The 19,887-nt window shown below is 37.9% G+C and overlaps 1 protein-coding gene across 3 annotated transcripts in view; it reads left to right on the top strand.

The window, feature by feature from the left end:
- The window catches only part of RPS6KA3 (ribosomal protein S6 kinase A3), a 107,976-nt gene extending 90,531 nt beyond the window's left edge, over nucleotides 1-17,445 (top strand). For all 3 annotated transcript variants that reach the window (XM_061179418.1, XM_061179419.1, XM_061179417.1), the window contains 6 exons: nucleotides 1,817-1,975; nucleotides 4,037-4,198; nucleotides 8,200-8,276; nucleotides 8,841-8,958; nucleotides 11,317-11,457; nucleotides 12,104-17,445. In XM_061179418.1, the coding sequence (XP_061035401.1) occupies nucleotides 1,817-1,975; nucleotides 4,037-4,198; nucleotides 8,200-8,276; nucleotides 8,841-8,958; nucleotides 11,317-11,457; nucleotides 12,104-12,226 (780 nt within the window). In that variant the 3' untranslated portion in view covers nucleotides 12,227-17,445. The remainder of the gene's footprint in view (nucleotides 1-1,816; nucleotides 1,976-4,036; nucleotides 4,199-8,199; nucleotides 8,277-8,840; nucleotides 8,959-11,316; nucleotides 11,458-12,103) is intronic.
- The last annotated feature ends 2,442 nt before the right edge of the window (nucleotides 17,446-19,887 follow it).

The raw sequence follows: 19,887 nt of genomic DNA, 5'->3' as shown, positions 1-19,887 counted from the left end.
GTTATAGAGAAAAATGTTTATATAGTTAATTTTTCTGCCTTTAAGAAGAAAAGTATTACATTATTGCTTTTAATATCAGTATTTACTGGAACACTTGGGTATTAATTACGTTCAGGATTGACTAGTCTCAGGCTCCATAGGCTCCCCAAACTGTCTTCCACAGTATTGCCAGAGAGAGCTGTCCCTTATATCTAACCATGTTACTTCCCTGCCTACAGTTCATGTTCCCCATCACCTCTGATCCCTGCATTCCTCTGTCTGTAGTAGTTTTCACACTTCCTCACACACCCTATGCTCCAGCCATGCTCAAGTATGTACAGATTTTTTTAACATGCCTCGTTCTCTTCTGCTGCTCTGTCTTTGAATTTATGATTCACTCAGATGAGAATGCCATTGCCCTTTTTTGCCTGGCTAACTACCACACATCTAAGACTTAGCTAAGGCATTACTTCCTTCAGGAATCCTGCCCTGCCCTGCCCATCACCACCCCCCAGACAAGTGAGGTTTCCTTTCCCTGCTACTTACAACTTTCATCATAACAGAGGTGTTGGCAAAGGGTGCGAACTCCTCAGGCAGCATTAAGTCCTCTCTTGCTCGTGGTGCTCACATAGGCTCAAAGGCCGTGTCTGGGTATTGTAGACCAGAAGTGGCATGTGGCCAGCTAAGCCAGAGGACTCCTAAGGTACCTTTCACCTCTGAGGTTCTGTGAATTCCAACGTTTATCCTCCCTTCTCCTTCCTAACCGAAACTCTAATTTCCTCAGAATAATTTATCACTGTTCATTGTTAGAGGAGAATGTTAACTTAGTCCCATTAAATGTTTCGCTTAAGTGACTCTTTAATTAATATAACCTCCAAGAATCCAACCAAGTAAATTAAAAAGGGAATGTAGAAAACACTTTCTCTCAGCCTTGCCTAGGGAACTCCCTAAGCTGTTGCTATTTTTTGCATCTTTGTTCCTTCCTTCATTTCAAATTCCAAAGTCTCTAAAATTATCCCCACTTTTGTTACAGCATCTCCAACATTTTTTTAAACTCGTATTTCTATGTCTGTTTCTCCCTACTAGAATAAAAACTTTGAGGGCAGGTACCTTGTTTTCTCCATATTTGGGGCCCTAATACATGGTACCTCTTAGGGAGCTAAGCAAAGGTGTGCAGTAACTCAATGAGAAGAGGGGAATAAAAGGGCCTGAAGTTTAAGGAGAGGGTTATTTCAGTTCAGGATTGCCTAGAGTACAAATCCAAAATTACAGTGAGCTTTCTTTTTCTACATTAGGAGTAAATTGGTATGCTTCTGCGTGGTTGAATGGAATTTCTCTTTGCTACTTAATCTTCCTACTTAATTCTTGCCACAGCTTGTCTTTCGATTTAATCAAAACCAGAATAATTCTTTGTACTGTATGTATAAATACAGAAGTTCTGCAGTTGCAGAAGTTCCAGGAAAATCACAGCAGCATGTCTTTCTACCAGTCCCTCTCATCATTAGTAGGTAGAAAGATCAAGAGGAACACACCCTAAGAGCAGAAGTTCAGTGCCCCTTCGGATACCATACCCATACGTATTTTGATTGCCATGAGTTAAGGTTCACGGAAGGAAATTAAAGGTTATTTTTCTGACATTCAGTCTCATCAATTCCTATTTTAATATCTTTATGTGTATAAAATTGTTTGCAAATTTTATATCCTTCATTGGTTGTGATAAGTAAAATTTTCCTTGAATACAAAGTGAGTTTTAATTTCTCTTTACTATGCCAAACTGTGTGCTGAGCACATGTAAAGCTTCACATAATTTTTTACATTTTGCTGTTAAATGTTACAGGTATATGATGATGGAAAATATGTGTATGTAGTGACAGAACTTATGAAAGGGGGTGAATTGCTGGATAAAATTCTTAGACAGAAATTTTTCTCTGAACGAGAGGCCAGTGCTGTCCTGTTTACTATAACCAAAACTGTTGAATATCTTCACGCACAAGGGGTAAGTCTTTTTAACGTTTTACATATATACAGACACACACATATATATATAATATCTTATAAAATTTGGTATAAAACACCAAATACCCTTTTTCTTACCTTTTCTTTCTTAATATTTGAGCTGAAATTACAAAGGTAGAAGTTAATTTATGCATGTAATGAAAAATATATTAGCTTAATTATCCTACTGTTCTTCCTCTATGTAGACTTCTCCCATTGAGCTTGAAATTCTTTTTTGTTTCTTTCTTTTTTTAATTTAATTTAATTTAATTTTTTAACTTTTTATTTTATATTGGAGTATGGTTGATTAACAATGTTGTGAGAGTTTCAGGTGTACAGCAAAGTGATTCAGTTATACATATAAATGTATCTGTTCTTTTTCAAATTTTTTTCCCATTTAGGTTGTTACATAATATTGAGCAGAGTTCCCTGTGTTATATAGTAGGTCCTTGTTGGTTATCCATTTTAAATATAGCAGTGTGTACATGTCATGAGCTTGAAGTTCTACTTTGAAATTTTAGCTTGTTTATAAACATTAAATTTTTATGCTTCCCAAGAAGTGAGTGAGATTTTGTGACCTGGAAGACGTAGCACCGTTTTTGCTAGGCCACTGTGTACTTTTGAGAACTGGGCCCATTTCGAGTTTAGAAGTGAACCAGAGAGTCATGGGTTGTATTCACTTATAAAAGGAAATCCTTCAAACAGATGAGGCCAAATAGCCACCTGGTTTCTGGATGGTGGATGCTCTCCTTTCTTCCTGCATATAGATTTTTAGTAAATGGCAAAAAAAAAAAAATCATATTTTTAAAAGAAGAGAAGTCTGGGAGGGAAGGGGGGAACAAAGGAGAGATGAGGGCAGGGGGGAGGAAAGGAGAACAGCAGAGGAAGGAAGAGGAATGGGAAGCAAGAAAAGAATAAGAGATCTCTTCTTAAGGAGTTTATTTTCAATACGTTATTCTCGTTTTCTTTGCCCCTAGAAGCTAACAAATGAAATGTGTTAATTTAATTCTAGAGCTTCTTGACTTGTAGCTGCTCAAGATTTGCCTAGTACTGGGACTGGAAATTGGTAGAACTCAGTTTTCACTGAAGAATTTGTGAGTTTGCAGTCATCTAACTCTTCTATGTTCTTTTCTCAGTGCCTCAGCAGTAATTAGTTATTAAAATGGTCTGGAGAAGTAGTGTTCCGGATGTTAGGACCTAAAACTGAGGTTATTGATTAGAACATAGACTCAGAATTTGGTGATGGAGGAAACACATAAGTCTAATAAGGAGTGTCAGAGAGGCTTATGATAAAAGAAGTATTCAAGTAGGTGATTAAAGGGGGAAAGTAATACAAACTCTAAAGGAATGGTATCTTTTTGTGTTTGTGACATTGTTACTTGGATATCAAGTAGGCAGTACTTATGTAAATCTGGGAGTTTTTTTTCCTTTTTACTCCTAAAACCCATGCCTGTTTCACTGAGCCTGTCTGTACATGTTTGTTGTGTTCATCCATTGTACATGCCATTCCCTCTACTTAGAATGACTACCCCCACTCTTCTGGCTCGTTCATTCTGTTCTTCAGATCTTGGATCAGTTGTTACCTCCTCTAGAGACCCTTCCTGACCCGCCCGAGTTATGCCCCATCTCTCACCCATTTATTCTCTGCCTCCCTTACTACTAAGTTCCTAGCATATAAAGGCAAGGATCTTACAGGTCTTGTTCACCAAAGTATCTGCAGCTCCTTGTATAATACCCTGGTACATGATACACGTTCCATAAATATTTGTTGAACGATGAATAACCTGGAGACAGATATTACTGCTATTTGCATTTTTCCTTAATCCGCTTACTTAATTGGACAAAAGAGGGGGAAGGTAAGTACTGTTCTTTCTTCCTCCTCTCCTTGCCCCAGTTCTGTGTTGCAGTTATATTACACTGTCAGCATTTTATAATGTTGGGATAGTGTAAAGGTTGGTACCCATCATCTAGTTAAGTGCATTGCTTGACAGTTTGTGAATAAATAATTTTCCATAATGGAAATGTATTGTTAATGCACCTCTTTAATTTGTATTTCAATTAGGTGGTTCACAGAGACTTGAAACCTAGCAACATTCTTTATGTGGATGAATCTGGCAATCCAGAATCTATTCGAATTTGTGATTTTGGCTTTGCCAAACAGCTAAGAGCAGAAAATGGTCTTCTCATGACTCCTTGTTATACTGCAAATTTTGTTGCACCAGAGGTAATTGTGAAAGAGTTTGCTTGCAATATTTCAGTATATTTAAAAACTCATTTACTGTGTTTAATATAGAATAGTTAATAGTTGTTTAATTGAAGAGTTCCTGAGCAAATAATTAGAATAAAATGTCAGCCCTTTTTCTTCTGTTGGTAGTTCACCCTGTCATCAATCGAGTACTACCTATAATGCTTTTCCTGCTCTGACTTCTGTCTTTCTGCATAATCACACATCTGTAGCTAACTACTATCGCTGACACTTTCGTGCTTGTCAGTGCATGGAGTTAAATGGAAACTAGCTTATTCTTCCCCTTTCCTAACACCCTTCGAATTTCCTGGTTTGGTCACCATCTTCCTTGTATTTCTAAGGCTAAAACATCATGGGCTCCTCTTGTCTTTAGCTAGTATAACCAGTTACCATCTCTGTTATCCCCTGCAACCGGTTCGGGGCTCTTCTGTTCACAGAACTGCCATCCTAGCCCCTGCTTCCCTCACCACACCCCCAGATGACTGCCGCAGCCTAGGTGCACGTTGCTTCCTTTTGTCATTCTGTGATCAGTCCACAAAGAAGCTACAAAGCTGCTGAAGTCTTCTTCAAGCACTGCTTTGATCAGGTTGCTTCTTTTCCTAAGAAATTGCAGTTCCCCACTGTAGCAACTGTAAAATCCACTGCTTTGCCCTCAAAATTTCTTGCCTTTTGATTATCACTGTGTAAAAAATTGTAACTACAATAGTTAATCCTAATATAGGGCTTATGTGCCAGGCACATATATTAACGGATTTCATCCTCAGAGATATAATTTATATATAATAATTCATTCTCATTATAACTTATGTGAGGTGAGTACTTTTATTTGCATTTTATAGGAAACCAGGTGCACAGTGAGGGGGTGGTGTCATTTGCCTGCGGTCAGATCTAGATCTGAGCCCAAGCAACCTGGCTGCAAAGTCTATGCTTTTACCATGTGCTAGATATTTCACAAAAATTGTAATAGTTGATAATGTTAAGATAGTTGGATTCCCCCCTCTGTTTTCCAAACTTTTTGTAATTTTGTTACTTTTTAGATAGAAAAATATTTTTTAAAGATTATTTGAGTCTGTTCTCCCAGAGATACTAGAACTGATGAGGGACAGATTTTTTCCTTCTTTGTCCACATATCCACAGCCTCTGACACACATTGGTGTCCAAGCGTGGCCCCCTAATCCAGCCATCTAATTTTTCCTCATGATTGTTTCCTGCTTCATATAAGCAGTCTGCTTCTTGAAATCACCATGTAGCTTTTATGCCTTGGCACATTGGAATGTTTTTTTCTGGGAATGGTTTTTTGCTTTAGACCCTGCCTCTAAATTCTCCTTCAGGAAATCTTCAGTGATCAAACTGTCCTTAGACTGACCTCTTAACTCTTTGTCTCCTCTTTACCGTTTAGTCATCTGGGTTAAAACTTTAAAGTCCTCCTGAAATCTTCCTTCTCTGTTATTTCTCCACATTCAGTCTGTTGCCAAATCCTTTCCACTCTGATTCCTAAATATTTTAGACCCCTTTTCCCTTACCCCATACATCCAATCTTTTTTTTTAATTTTATTTTGCCATATAACATACAGTAAGATATATTTTTTTAATGCTTTTCTTTTTTAAAAAATTTATTTTATTTACTTATTTTTGGCTGCATTGGGCCTTTGTTGCTGTGCGTGGGCTTCCTCTAGTTGCGGAGAGCGGGGGCTACGCTTCGTTGCGGTGCGCGAGCTTCTCATTGCAGTGGCTCTTCTTGTTGCGGAGCATGGGCTCTAGAGCGCAGGCTTAGTAGTTGTGGCACACGGGCTCAGTAGTTGTGGCTCGCGGGCTCTAGAGCGCAGGCTCAGTAGTTGTGGCACATGGGCTTAGTTGCTCCGTGGCATGTGGGATCTTCCCGGACCAGGGCTCGAACCTGTGTCCCCTGCATTGTCAGGCGGATTCTTAACCACTGCGCCACCAGGGAAGCCCTATACATCCAATCTTTACTGAGTCCTTCCCATTTTATCTTTATGTCTTTTCCCCTTCATGTCCTGCCTTAGTACAGATCCTCACAGCCTTTCACTTAGTTTGCTACAAATTGCCTCCTATGAGGTGGCCTGTCTCCATTCTCTCTTCTTGCCAGCATTTCCTCTATGCCTTGAGTTATCTTTCTGGTATACACATCCACTTATTTTATTTTCCTCTTTAATGCTTCAATAACATCTGATTGCCTGCAGGGAAAAAAATCTAGATTACTTAACAAGTTTTTTATAAAAAGCTCTTCAGGGAATTCCCTAGCGGTCCAGTGGCTAGGACTCAGCGCTTTCACTGCTGGGGCCCAGGTTCGATCCCTAGTCGGGGAACTAAGATCCCGCAAGCCGTGTGGCGCGGCCAAATAAATAAATAATTTTAAAAGCCTTTGAAAAAGCCCTTCAGGGACTTCCCTGGCGGTCCAGTGGTTAGCAGTCCGCGCTTCCAATGCAGGGGGCGTGGGTTCGATCCCTGGTCGGGGAACTAGGATCCCACATGCTGCACGGGGCAGCAAAAAAAAAAAAAGCCCTTCAGTCTCTCTAGTATCCCCTGTCTGGAAATCTGGCCACACTGAACTTGCCTGGTGCTAAGCAGGCTCTGCTCTTTTGCCTCTGCCCTTTGAGTGTCCTCTGCCCTCCCCCACCTCTTCACTTTGCCTCCTGAATTCTTACTTATAGGCCCAATACAAGCAGGCTGCCTCCTAGCTTTCCCTCTCTCCCCATATCAAGAATGAATTGCTTCCTCATCTTTGTACTCATATCCTTTAGACATATAGTTTTGTTAGAATACTTATCATGTTGAATTGTTAACTACATATATGTTTATTTCCTTTGCCAGATTCTGATTTTCTTAAGGAAAACAGTTGTTTTGTATTTGTCACAGTTTTTTTTTCTTTATTGGAGTATAATTGCTTTACAATGGTGTGTTAGTTTCTGCTTTATAACAAAGTGAATCAGCTATACATATACATATATCCCCATATCTCCTCCCTCTTGCGTCTCCCTCCCACCCTCCCTGTCCCACCTCTCTAGGTGGTCACAATGTATTTGTCACAGTTTATGCCTGGTAATAGTTGGTGATTATTAAATGCTTGAGTAAATCAAATTATATATATATAAAAGAACAGTTTTGCACTATACCATTTATACTTAGTTATATGTTTTTTTAATTGTTTTATGTTAATCGTTTCTGCAGCCCCATACAAAATATAAATACATTTAAATAAGAAATTTACCTTCAATTTATTTTTATAGTCCACTGTGTGCCACAGCAGCATTCAGTAAATTAATTTGAATATCAAAATTTAAATTTATACAATTCTCACCTATGAACGTGTCTGACATAGGTCCATGGCCAGAGTCCCAAGCAGTTGTTAGTTCACCAAGAAAGAAATAAAGTTATAAGCTTTAAAATGCCGGGGGCTTCCCTGGTGGCACAGTGGTTAGGAATTCGCCTGCCAATGCAGGGGACACGGGTTCGAGCCCTGGTCCGGGAAGATCCCACATGCCGCGGAGCAACTAAGCCTGTGTGCCACAACTACTGAGCCTGAGCTCTAGAGCCCACGAGCCACAGCTACTGAGCCCGTGTGCCACAGCTACTGAAGCCCGCGCGCCTAGAGCCCGTGCTCCCAACAAGAGAAACCACCACAATGAGAAGTCTGCACACCACAACAAAGAGTAGCCCCCGCTCGCTGCAACCAGAGAAAAGCCTGCTTGCAGCAACGAAGACCCAATGCAGCCAAAAATAAAATAAATAAAATTAATTAATTAAAAAAAAGATTTAAAATGCCAAAAAAAATTTAAATTTATATATATGAATAATTAGTAGTAGAAGGTTCTAGAATAGGATTACTGTATTGCCTTGTTTGTTAATCATGTTCTGTTTTTCTTGTATGCATTGATTTAGGAGATATAATTCAGTTCACAGCCTATCCAAATCTATATAATAAACAGCAATGTGTTAATACTAATTTTTACTTTTTCTAGGTTTTAAAACGACAAGGCTATGATGCTGCTTGTGATATATGGAGTCTTGGTGTCCTCCTCTATACAATGCTCACTGGGTGAGTATGTACCATATGTTGTAAGCATCTATTTATCAATATTTTGTTTAAATTATCTAAGTTTATTTTTTTAATCTCTATGTTGTAATATCTTTCCATATTTTCTCATCTTGTTTAATAATACAATCCTATCTCTCTCTCTCTCTCTCTCTCTCTCTCTCTCTCTCTCTCTCTCTCTCTCACATTTATAGCTGTATCATTACTGTTTTCTATAGTGTACTATTATTAATGTCGTGAGGTCATAAGTTGATTTTTTTCCATATCTTTTTTGTGGTCTAGTTATGTCATAAACATATACTGTTTTAAATATTTTATTCTATAATGTGTCATATCTCATTTATATTATTGTATCTTAAATCTAAATTAATATTTCATAACTTATATCTTGACCTGGTGCTTTATGAAGCTTCATGTTGTTGATATTTTTTTACTTTAGTAGGTTTTAATAATGTATTACATTAAATGAACTACTTAGAGTACTTTTGGATACTGCAAATAAATATAAAAATTACCAACCAAAAAAGAAGTTTTATTCATTAGCATTTTAATTCTATTATAAATTAGTTACACTCCATTTGCAAATGGCCCTGATGATACACCAGAGGAAATACTGGCACGGATAGGAAGTGGAAAATTCTCACTCAGTGGTGGCTACTGGAATTCTGTTTCAGACACAGCAAAGGTAAGTATGGCTTCCTATTAAAAGCTTTTGAGAAAATAATTTTTCATAATCTCTAGTGAGAGAAAATAATATCAGTTAGAAACCTGTTTATAAAGTTGTACTGAAATGATGTTACCAAATAACTCGAACTCAAAAATTGACCACTAATTTTGTTTCTTTCCCAGAATATATTGGTTTGGCTTTATTATCTATATATCTCAAGCTACTTTTTACTGATGAACATGATGAATAATAATGGTGGTGGTCTTCATGATTTGTGTGTCTCCTCTGTGCCTCACACTGCACTTTACCTAAATTATCCCATTTAGTCCTGTTAACAACCCTGTAACATAGGTGGTAGTATCACCATTTCACAGTAGGAAACCAAGGCCCAGAATTTTAGTGTGAACTTATCCTCAGTTATACACCAGGCACATGTGGATGCTCCAAAATAAATAGCTGATTCCAAAGCCCTTGTTCCCTAGAATAACTACACCATGTTCTATTTTTGGTCCATATTATGAAGAAAGGGGTCAATCTTTTTCACAGTAGACAGTAATTTAGTTTTATATGTCTGCTTGAAATCTATTTGGAAAGCCTTTCTCGCTGGAAGACCTGCCATCCCCTGAATAATGCTGATTTGCTTTCTAACTCTGCTCTAGTTTCACTTTATTTAGAGAAAATTCTTTTTTAAAAAGAAGAGCAAAGTTTTTCATTTCAAAATAAGTAAAACATAGAGGAGATGAGGAAGATACATATTGGTAAAAAGTGCTTGCTCATTTTTCTTAGAGGTGGATGCTTGAGTTGAGGTGATTGCATTAGTAAATAGGGTATGTCAGAAATTTTTATAGATACTTTTGGCATAGAGATGAAGCCTCAGTTGACCAGCTTAATGTCTGTGTAGATAATATTTAGTTTTGTAACTGTATTTAAAATGATATGTTAGCCTTTCCCCTTGTTTAACAATAAAATTTTTTAAACCAGATAATTCATTTTTCTGGGTACTTGTTTACTTTTTAATTCATGTATTGAGCACCTACAATGCGCTTAATAAGTGAAGGCTCCAGGGATAAAAATGTGACTCAGATGGAATTCCTGATCTCAGAGAGCTCACAGTCTAGTTGGGAGATAGCCAAAAATATACAGTACAGTGTCACATGTGCTGTTACAAGGCTCTGTTTTCTATGCTAAAGAAGTTCACAGATGATGCTTGATCAGAAAGATTTCAGGGAAAGCTTTCCAGAAGCAATGAAGGGATTCGCCAGGCAGCTTTGGGAAGCAGAAGGATGTAGTCCATCCCAGGCTGAGGGATCAGCCCATGCGTGGTCCTGATGGCATGGGAATGGCAGAATGCCTCCAGGGCAGTTCAAGGAGTTTGGTATGACTAGTACAGGGTACACGTGAGAGGGTAGCCGATGAACCCCAATTATGGAAGGCTTTGTCGATCATGCTCAAGATTTGGGGTTTACTCTAAGTATTGGAGAACTGTTGAAAAATACTAAGCATTGTAGTGATCAGATTTTCCTTTTTCAAGGTCACTCTGTGAAGTAGTAGTTCTTATCCATTGGAGTCCACCACAAACTTTGTCACGATCGGTTGTCAGGCATATCAAGTAATGTTACCGTAGAAAGTATCAGAGTTTACACACTGCCTGCTTTTTTTAATAAGTTAAAGCAAGTCGAGTTTATCTCTATAATTTTTATAATTTGGTTCTCATTCACTTGCATTTTATTATGCTTTTTTGAGTGCAAGGCAGGTGAGGATGAGATACAAATAGAGCACAAAAAATTGCATCCAACTCATAGCCTATCTTATGAATGCCATGTGATTACTAATAACTTTTGCTAATTTGTCCAGTTAAGACCTGTGATTACAAGTATAATGTAATACGGTGAATACCCACAAAATTGGGAAGTAGAAAAAAAATAAAAATAACTCTGTAATCTTTAAGGGGAGCATTTAGAGCCCTCCAGTTAATTCCTGCTATTGGACAGTTATGTACTGCTTTTCAGCATTACCAATAGCACAAAAAAGTCTTAAGTAGCTGAAAATTACTTAGAAATAAACCCACAAAAATGTAGAAAACTCAGAATATCTGAGGGAAAAAAGAGCCAAAGTCCTTAAAGATACATAAAATGTGGTAAATTTACCCTTTGTAATACACCAAAATTACTGTTACTCAGGGAGGAGAAAACAAAGACCTAAGTTTTTGCTTTTTTTTTAAACAAATTGTCATATTGACCAAATTGCTTTGCACCCAAAGGTCTGCTAGTGGGAAAAAATAGTGTCATAGAAGCCAAGGCAGAATACTCAACAGTATCAGGTGCTATAGAAAAACAAAGGTTTAAGTTTATTTTATTATTCTTTTTCCCATTATAGGACCTGGTGTCAAAGATGCTTCATGTGGACCCTCATCAGAGACTGACTGCTGCCCTTGTGCTCAGACATCCTTGGATCGTCCACTGGGACCAACTGCCGCAATACCAACTAAACAGACAGGACGCACCACATCTAGTCAAGGTGAGCGGCCCATTTGGGCACTGTGTGCCACGTGTCCTCCAGGAGAGACTATGAGACGCCCTCTCCGTACCACAGCACCTTGCCCTTTCACTTTGCCTCTCAACCTGCATCCAGTTCTTGCGTGGGATTCTCTTATAGTGGGTGATTTAGAAAAGAAAAGGTCAAGGCATGCCAAAATAGCATAATAAAACCAGTTTAGGAATGATTTCTGAATTTATCAATCAGGTAAACTTTATGGATTTCCTAACTTTTCTTTGTACTTGTCTTTCTTACGCACAACCCAAAGCAGACTCTCTGAGGTTGTCAGCAGTGGCAAAATACAAATTCTAAAACAGCATGCCTTGCTGACTCTCATGGTAAAGGATTGCAAAGGAAAAACAAATTTAATAGTCCTGAGAAAAGTAAGGACTGCTTGTTATGGGCCCACCCCTGTCCTCTCTCATCGATAATTTCAACCTCCCACATTGGCCTCTTCAGTTTTAGTTAAATCAGAGGATTTGACCTGTGTGGTTGTTTTCATTATGAGCCTAATAAAATCTATATAAATTCGCATATGAAGAAAATATCTGGGAAAAAATCATTTCATATTCTGTGTACAGGTGACTACCCATTGTCATTATTTGTGACCTTTCTTTCCTGTTTTCAGGGTGCCATGGCAGCTACATACTCTGCTTTAAACCGTAATCAGTCACCAGTTTTGGAACCAGTAGGCCGCTCTACTCTTGCTCAGCGGAGAGGTATTAAAAAAATCACCTCTACAGCCCTGTGAAGTGACCTCAGTGAGATATTTGGTACCATGGTGTAAGCTGATAGCACAAGTTCTGGCGACAGGTAGCACACACCTGAGAGACACCTGCAAGCACACACTGTCCCAGCTGGTACCCACAATGCTGCTGCTCCTGCTGCTGCTCCCGCTTCCGTCTCTTCTCGCTTTAGATGATTGTTAGCAAGTTAGATTTTCCTGGAGCTTCGGATGAATTGCAAATGGAAACATGATGAGGATATATTCACTGAATCAACAAGAAGAATAATGAACATATGAATACCACCTAAAAATACACTGAATAAAGTACTCTACACCACATAGCATTATTTTTATAGGAAATATTTCATGTCCCTTAAATATTCTTTGTTAGTTATAGGGATGGACAGTTTATGTTAAGCACTTAGCTTAAACAATCCGTTTATATTAGCACTGTATCCCTTGTGCCATCCAACATTTTGTATGTTTTTGTAAACAGTTCATATACAGTACATTTCTGTACTGCTTTCTTTAATGTATACATGCCTTGTTTAACTTGGAATCTATTATTAATCAATTGACTATTAAATCTGGTTAAATAGTTCACCTGGATTAACAGTATTGTTGGACAGCCCTAAAAATGGCCAGATTGTAGAACAGCTGTTGAATGTAATACTTCCAAAATGTACATATCTCTCCCCATGTCTGTTTCACTGGTTCGTTCGTTTGTTTCTTAAAGTCAGGTGCTCTGTCAGGCTAACCTAGAGAGCTGTTATGGTAAAGAAAGTTATCATATGTGTGTGGTATGACATCAAGAGTACACCTGTGAAGTTAGTCCATATACTTTGCAACTCCTTAGGGTCTTTTTTCCTTAATTAAGGAAGTAGTCCTTGCACTTTTCATCTTAAATAGTATCCATTCCTGGTAGTTGACATAAATTTGGGATTTTTCCCAATATACATCAAAGGCCTTTAAGAGGCATGGTGAAGAGATTGGCGAAGGAAAATTTAGCAACAGGTCATTGAAGTCCCATTGAATATTTCATGTTTAAATAGATCAAATTGCAGAATTTAGCATATGAATAACAGGATACCTGTTCTTGTATACCTGCAGGAAAAGTATGCTTTTTGGGGGAAAATAAATCATAATGAATTCTATCCCATTAAGATGCTCTATATTAAACACTAATTTGAATGTAATAAAGGCCACAGGCCTCTCTATGAAATTGGATTTAAACTTTCTTATTCTAGGGAATAAAACATTCTTGATCAAACAGTCATAGCTGAGGTAGGCTAAGTGAATGTTCGGCATTGAGTGTTTTCTGAATTCCTCCTGATGATTTATAGCCATATAATGCTTGCTTTTCTTTTTTTTTAAATTTTTATTGGAGTATAGTTGATTTACAGTGTTGTCTTAGTTTCATATAATGCTTTCTTTAACTTGAAATGATCAGTTTTCATAATGGTCACTGGATCTGCTTAGATTAGAGTATTCATTATCTACATCTAATTTGTTAGTTTCCACAATATCATTAAAGAAACTTCTGCATCCATTATTACCTGTATCTTTGCCAAGCTACCTAGCATACATCAATATGTAATACGAAAAACATATGAGCAAGGAAAAGGTGATTTAACTTATCTCATCAAGATTGTGCCTGAACAGATCTTTCCTAGTCATGTACTAAGCCATTTACATCAGAAATCTTTTTTCCTGCCAGAAGCTTTAAATCTTCCCCTGAGAGTACAAAGCCAAGAAAGCATGGTTTATCTAAATATCTTGGAAGCCACTTGTTATTCCTTAATTTCTCCTCTGTGCAATTAAAGGGAAAGAGAAAATCTATCATGCCTTTTGCCCAAGTGACACAAAATGATTATTGCATAGAAAGCAAATATAAGTTTATCTTCTAAATAAAAAATGTATAGGAGGAGGGATTTCAGAAGATCTAGATGGAGAAAGTTTTTAAATATTCTTGAGTATATGGATGCTAACTATTAACAGCTGCTTTCCAATGCCTGGAAAGAAAGCTTTGTTTTTCTTTCTCCTCTATTAAGTGCTCCCAACCATGGTCATCCCAAATTCTTGTCACTTTTAAAATGTCAATGTAACTCTAGGCAGAAAAAAGATAACATTTTCAGATTTTTGACACTAACACTATTCCATAAGTGCTTAGGTGTATTGCCCATCATCGTCTTTTAGAACCAGAAGTAAATGTGTAAATGCTTTTAAATTATCTAGGCCAACTTTCTCATATTGCAGGTAAAGAACCTGAGACCCAAAGCAAAGACTAGAATCCTTAACTTCCCTTTCAGGTTTTTTCCCTCATAACACCGTGCTGCCTTCCCCTCGTATTATCACTCGACCACAAACTGAGCTGTTCAAAAACTATATATTTCTTGGGGCAGTCCTCTACTGGTATATGAATGCCTTCTTTGCCTAGTACAGCTGCCAGTTTTATTGGAGAAAAGCAAGTTATATGTTCACAAAACTGAAGGCTTTCTGCCTAAAAAGCAGTTCATGAGTATAATTTATTTCATCTGTGATTCTGGTGTTCCTATTGCCTTTGACAGAGCAGACAAACTGGGCCAACAATGTGCTCTAAATGTAACGCTTGTGCTGGGATAACCTTTTCGTTAATTTCTCCAAGTCCAGTTCCTCCTGGCCCCTGTAGTTGTGGTAGTGAGGCCCTTTCCCAGTTAGTGCTGCTGGTTACCAGGGCTTCTCCCAGGAGGTTTTATTTCAATCTGAAAGATATTTCAGTATGAAAGAAGGAACTAAACTATCAGGCCACTTTTACAAACCTCCTCTTAGCTTATAATCCAAAATAATATCCAGAATGGTAGACTTAACATTACCAAGCATATACTGGAAAATATGGATTACACTACCATGTGTTTTCTGTCTTCCCTTTCAAGTGATGATGCTAAATTAAGGTAAGTTTTTTGTCCTTTTAACCTGTCGTATAAGTAAGTCATTTCAGCTCCTAATTTACAGATATGTCTTCTTTCTAAGTACAATAGAGCCTTCACTTTAACAGATTTGATATGGATTCATTTATTCACAAGCAACCCCAAAAGTCCAAAAATATAATAATTTTGACAGGGCACAGAATCAAGATGCTGTGAGGCTGGAGACTGACGTGTGGGAAAAGTCACTTAGTGAGTATCTGGAGAGGGTGTGGTGTGTATGCAGTAGAGGTTCTACATTTCACACACACTGGGCTGCAAAGAGCAGGTTCGGGCCAACCATTTCCCATCTATTTTTAAGAAGTGGTTGCTGTTGGGACCAGGGGACATCATGGGAGGTGGGGCTAGCCTGTTAGCTGTGCCCTGTACCCTCAGCCCAGGAAAGGTTTCATGAATGGGCAGCATGGGTTGGGTAAGAAAGAGGCTGGGGTACATCCAGCCTCAGGTGAGAGCAGAAAAGCATTCAAGATTTGGGGGCTTGATATAGATGTGCATCACCATGAAAGTCAGCAATACACATTTCAACATGGCTTTGATTTTCTCTACTTCCTGGCCTTTATAAATGAGCTAAAATTTTTCAGGCTGCTTTACTACTGAGAGAATTCTCTCTTATGGTGGTATCCAGCATTTGAGATTTATGAAGGCATTAGGACAGATATCTCAGGAATGTAAATGGTCAGAAAAGGTCTGCTTTCTGTGACTAACAAATATGATGGGTTCCATGGCTGACCTTGGTGCTTAAACCAGGAGGTTTCAATCCAGTCCTAGAGTTCTGTCCCTCCGAAAGGTCCAACTCCATGTGACTAACAAACTGGATGTATACTTTGAGCCTTATTTAATTCACAGATAAGTTGACTTAACTCAGCATTTTTATTTCAATTAATGAAAATAGTCCTCTTTTCACCTCCAGATTGCTTACATTTTGCTGGTCTCCCCAAGTGACCATTGGTGGAGACCAGTTAATGAAGGAATGAAACTCGCTTTCTTGGGAGTGTGGTATTCTGCAGAGCCACGCTTAACCACTTTTTCTAGTGAAGAATCTACAGAATGATAATAACTAAATATGGATGGCCAAGAAGAATTTGTATCTACAGTGCGCTTTATGTATTTTTGACACTGCTGTATTCTGTGTGATCGAGTGACTTGTAACTGGTTCCAATGTGACTGAATGTTGTCAAAGAATTCTAGTAACTAAGTCGACTTAATTTTCTTAAGCCTTGTATTACTATCAGTCTCACATTTACCACTTTGATTCCAGTCTTTTAACTGTTCATACCAGGGCATACCAAGGGTTGGGATGAGAGCCTACTTCCTACCTCTTAAGGCACTTTCCTCATTATTTTGCCATATAACCTTGAAGTGCATGATAAGCTGTTTAAATGTCCATGACTTCTCCCAGAGCAACTAGCAAAGTATATGACATTGAATAGAGATTAGTGGAAAGGAAAATTTAGAGACTAAGTTCAGAGGTGCAAACCTCAAGAAAACCTCTTTAGAGCACATACCATTTGAGTACAATGTATGTAAACGTATGTGAGAAGAGAGTCGCTATAATAGTCCTCTCTAAGTAGATTAGTTCAATATCTAATGGAAGTGAAAATCTTTACTCCTATTATCACTATAGTACTGAGTGAACTGTATACTGAGTTTTTCAAACAAGTACTTAAAATAGAACTTTTAAATACAAAGCAAGGGCATAAGGATAAAGGTTTTGGTTTGCGTTTCTCGAAGTGTAGTTTACCACCTAAGGCTTTGTTTTTTAATCTTTAAAGAAAGCTTCAAGGTATTGCCATTCCTTAGCATCCTTAATGATTATGGGTGATGAGTTTTTAACTCTTAAAATTATATACCTGTATTATGTTTATCTTAACTCTTACCCTAAGCAAAAGGGAAGGTATACACCTAAGGGATGTAATTATTTTGCATTTTTGGCCATGGGTGGGAAAGGGATGGGTACCTACTTAAACAGTTTTTAAAAAAGAAAAAAATCACAAATATTTTTCTACTATTATATATGATTTTACTTTATACTAGTTTCTCTCTAGTAAGGCATGCCAGAAGCCCAAGGCACCATATCATGAGTTCATATGTATTGTACCTTTTATTGGTGGTTAAATCGCATCAGATGCTTGGCCCTGCTGCCATAATTATGAAATGCTTGTAAAGGATTAAATATCACTGAATACTTTCAATTGTTTTACTTAAGAGTCTAATCTGGGAAGTTTTCAAATCATACTATTAATGTATAATCAAAGCTCTTTCAGATGTATCCATGAATAATCCTGGAACAATATTGCTTGTATTCCTGTCACAGAACAGGTTTTGTAATCTTTAAAAGAAATGAAAATTTATATAATAAAGTTTCAAATAAATTCATGTATGTCCCTTTATGAGATTATTTCAATTATATGACTGTTAATCCTTCATATTATCAAATTATTCTATCTAAAGTATACATTTATCAAATTGGATTGATAGAACTTAAAACAGGAATGTTTCTGAGTTAATAAGAAGTGCAAAATAATTTTTCTATGCAAAGTCTTGGTTAACCTAAAGAGTTTGTCAAATCAGACTCATATCAGTCATAGATCTTAGCCAATACCAAATTTGATTAATAATTTAAAGGATACAGGGTGATCACTAGGCACAGGTGAAACAGTCTTTTCTTGGAGAAGTCCAACATTACCAGACTTAGCTCCACAATGCCCTTTTTCTCCCTCATTACGGTGCATTTTGAATTCAAAATTAAAGGACAGTTTCCTTCTGGGCAGTGTTTTCGGAGACATTGTACAAACAAAGGGAGTCATTTGGTTTTGCAACGTCCTCTTTTTATACCTCATTAATTACACAATTTAAATGATGAGCCCCATTCTCCAGCCAACCATGCCTCATAAATCCAGGTTTTACAATAAGCCGTCTCTATAGACCAAGTGCGTCTTGCTACAAGCTTTTGAGAAGAATTTTTCGTCTTCTTTCCGCTAGTAAATATTATTAGCACTTTTAAAATGGAAATCAGGGGAATTCCCTGGAGGTCCAGTGGTTAGGACTCCAAGCTTCCACTGCAGGGGACCCGTTTTTGATCCCTGGTCAGGGAACTAAGATCCCCGCAAGCTGCGTGGCACAGCCAAAATAAATAAAATGAAATAAAATGAAAATTTGATTGAGGTCTTGATTCCTGGTAGAGAGGGAATGGGTTGTAGGCCTGCAGTCAGCCCTTTTCTTCACAGTTGACATTTTTAGTAGTTTTATATTATGATGGTGCATTAGTCTGTTAGGACCGCCACAGCAAAATACCACAGCCTGGGTGGCTTAAAAAACAGAAACTTATTTTCTCACTGTTCTGGAGTCTGAAAGTCCAAGATCAAGGTGCTGGCCGGCTTGTGTTCTTCTGAGGCCTCTCTTCTTGGTTGATCACCTGAACTTCTATCTCAGAAACACCCTGAATTTCCTTACATCCTTGCCTTTATACTGCATCCACTGAGCAGTAACTATTTTGGAAGAAACCATACAATTATGCAAAAGGATACCACTGCAGATTTATGTTATCCAATCTCAGCTAAGCTCTCAGTATTGTTTGTCAATTATTTTGTTTTTTCCTTGGACAGACCCATTTTCCCATTTCTTTTTTTTAAACAGCTTTATTGAGATATAATTTACATACCATAAAGTTTCCCCATTTAAAGTTTTTTAGTATATTTACAGAGTTGTGTGACTATTATCATGATCTAATTTTAGAACATTCTCATCATCCCATAAAGAAACTTTGTACCCTAGTCGGAGCCACCACTGTCTTTTGCTTGGACTATTTCGGGTAGCCTCCTGCATGGTGCCTGTTTCCCCCCTTGCCCCTCTACAGTCTCTTCTTAACACAGAAGCAAAAATGATCTGTTCAAAACCTACTAAGGATTATAACAAGTTATCTGGTCTCCCTACCTCTCTGATCTCATCTCCCCAAGCTCCCCTAGCTCACTGCCTTCTAGCCACATGGGCCTTCTTGCTGTTTCTTGAATATGCCAAGCATGCTCCCACTCAGGGTCTTTGTCCTTGCTGTTCCCTCTGCCTAGAACACATTTCCCCCAGATGTCCCCATGACTCACCTCCTTCCAAATGATTCTGATGATCAGTCATGTTTGGGAGCCATCCTGTAAGAGAGAAATGAAGCCTGGTTTTTTTTTTCTCCTTTGGTGTTTTATATTGAGTAATTGACAGAGACTTTTGATTTTTAAATATTTAAACTTCAAATATTTGGAATCTGATTACTTGCCACGTGCTAGGCACAATTACTGAACACTTGAATGCATTATATCAATTTAATTCCCACGACAACCCCAAATGGTAAGTTCTATTCCTACACCCAATTTAAAGATGAAAAAAACTGAGCCTTATAAATAGGTTAAGTAACTTGTCCAAGATCATATAGTAGTAAGTTGCTGCAGAGCTGAATTTGAACCGGGTCTCTCTGACTCCAAAGCCCAAGTTCACAATTATTTGGCCTGGAAGTAAAATTTAAATAAATTTTATAGATATCCTTTCATCCTCAATTGTGTAAACTGCAAAATACTGCAAATGGAAAGAGAAACCCAGATCTTTCCATTTCCTCTAAGAAGTGCATCTGTCATTGGTTTGTCATCCTCAACTCTTAATAATGTTTTGGGCTGGATAATGCTTTGTTTAAGGGTGAGGGGCCTGTACTGTGCACTGCAGGATGTTTAGCAGCATCCC

Source organism: Eubalaena glacialis, chromosome X (assembly GCF_028564815.1).
Source record: "Eubalaena glacialis isolate mEubGla1 chromosome X, mEubGla1.1.hap2.+ XY, whole genome shotgun sequence".
In the NCBI taxonomy this organism is placed as follows: Eukaryota; Metazoa; Chordata; class Mammalia; order Artiodactyla; family Balaenidae; genus Eubalaena; species Eubalaena glacialis.
Note: the sequence above shows the minus strand (reverse complement) of the source record. Positions and strands in the feature narration are given on the sequence as shown.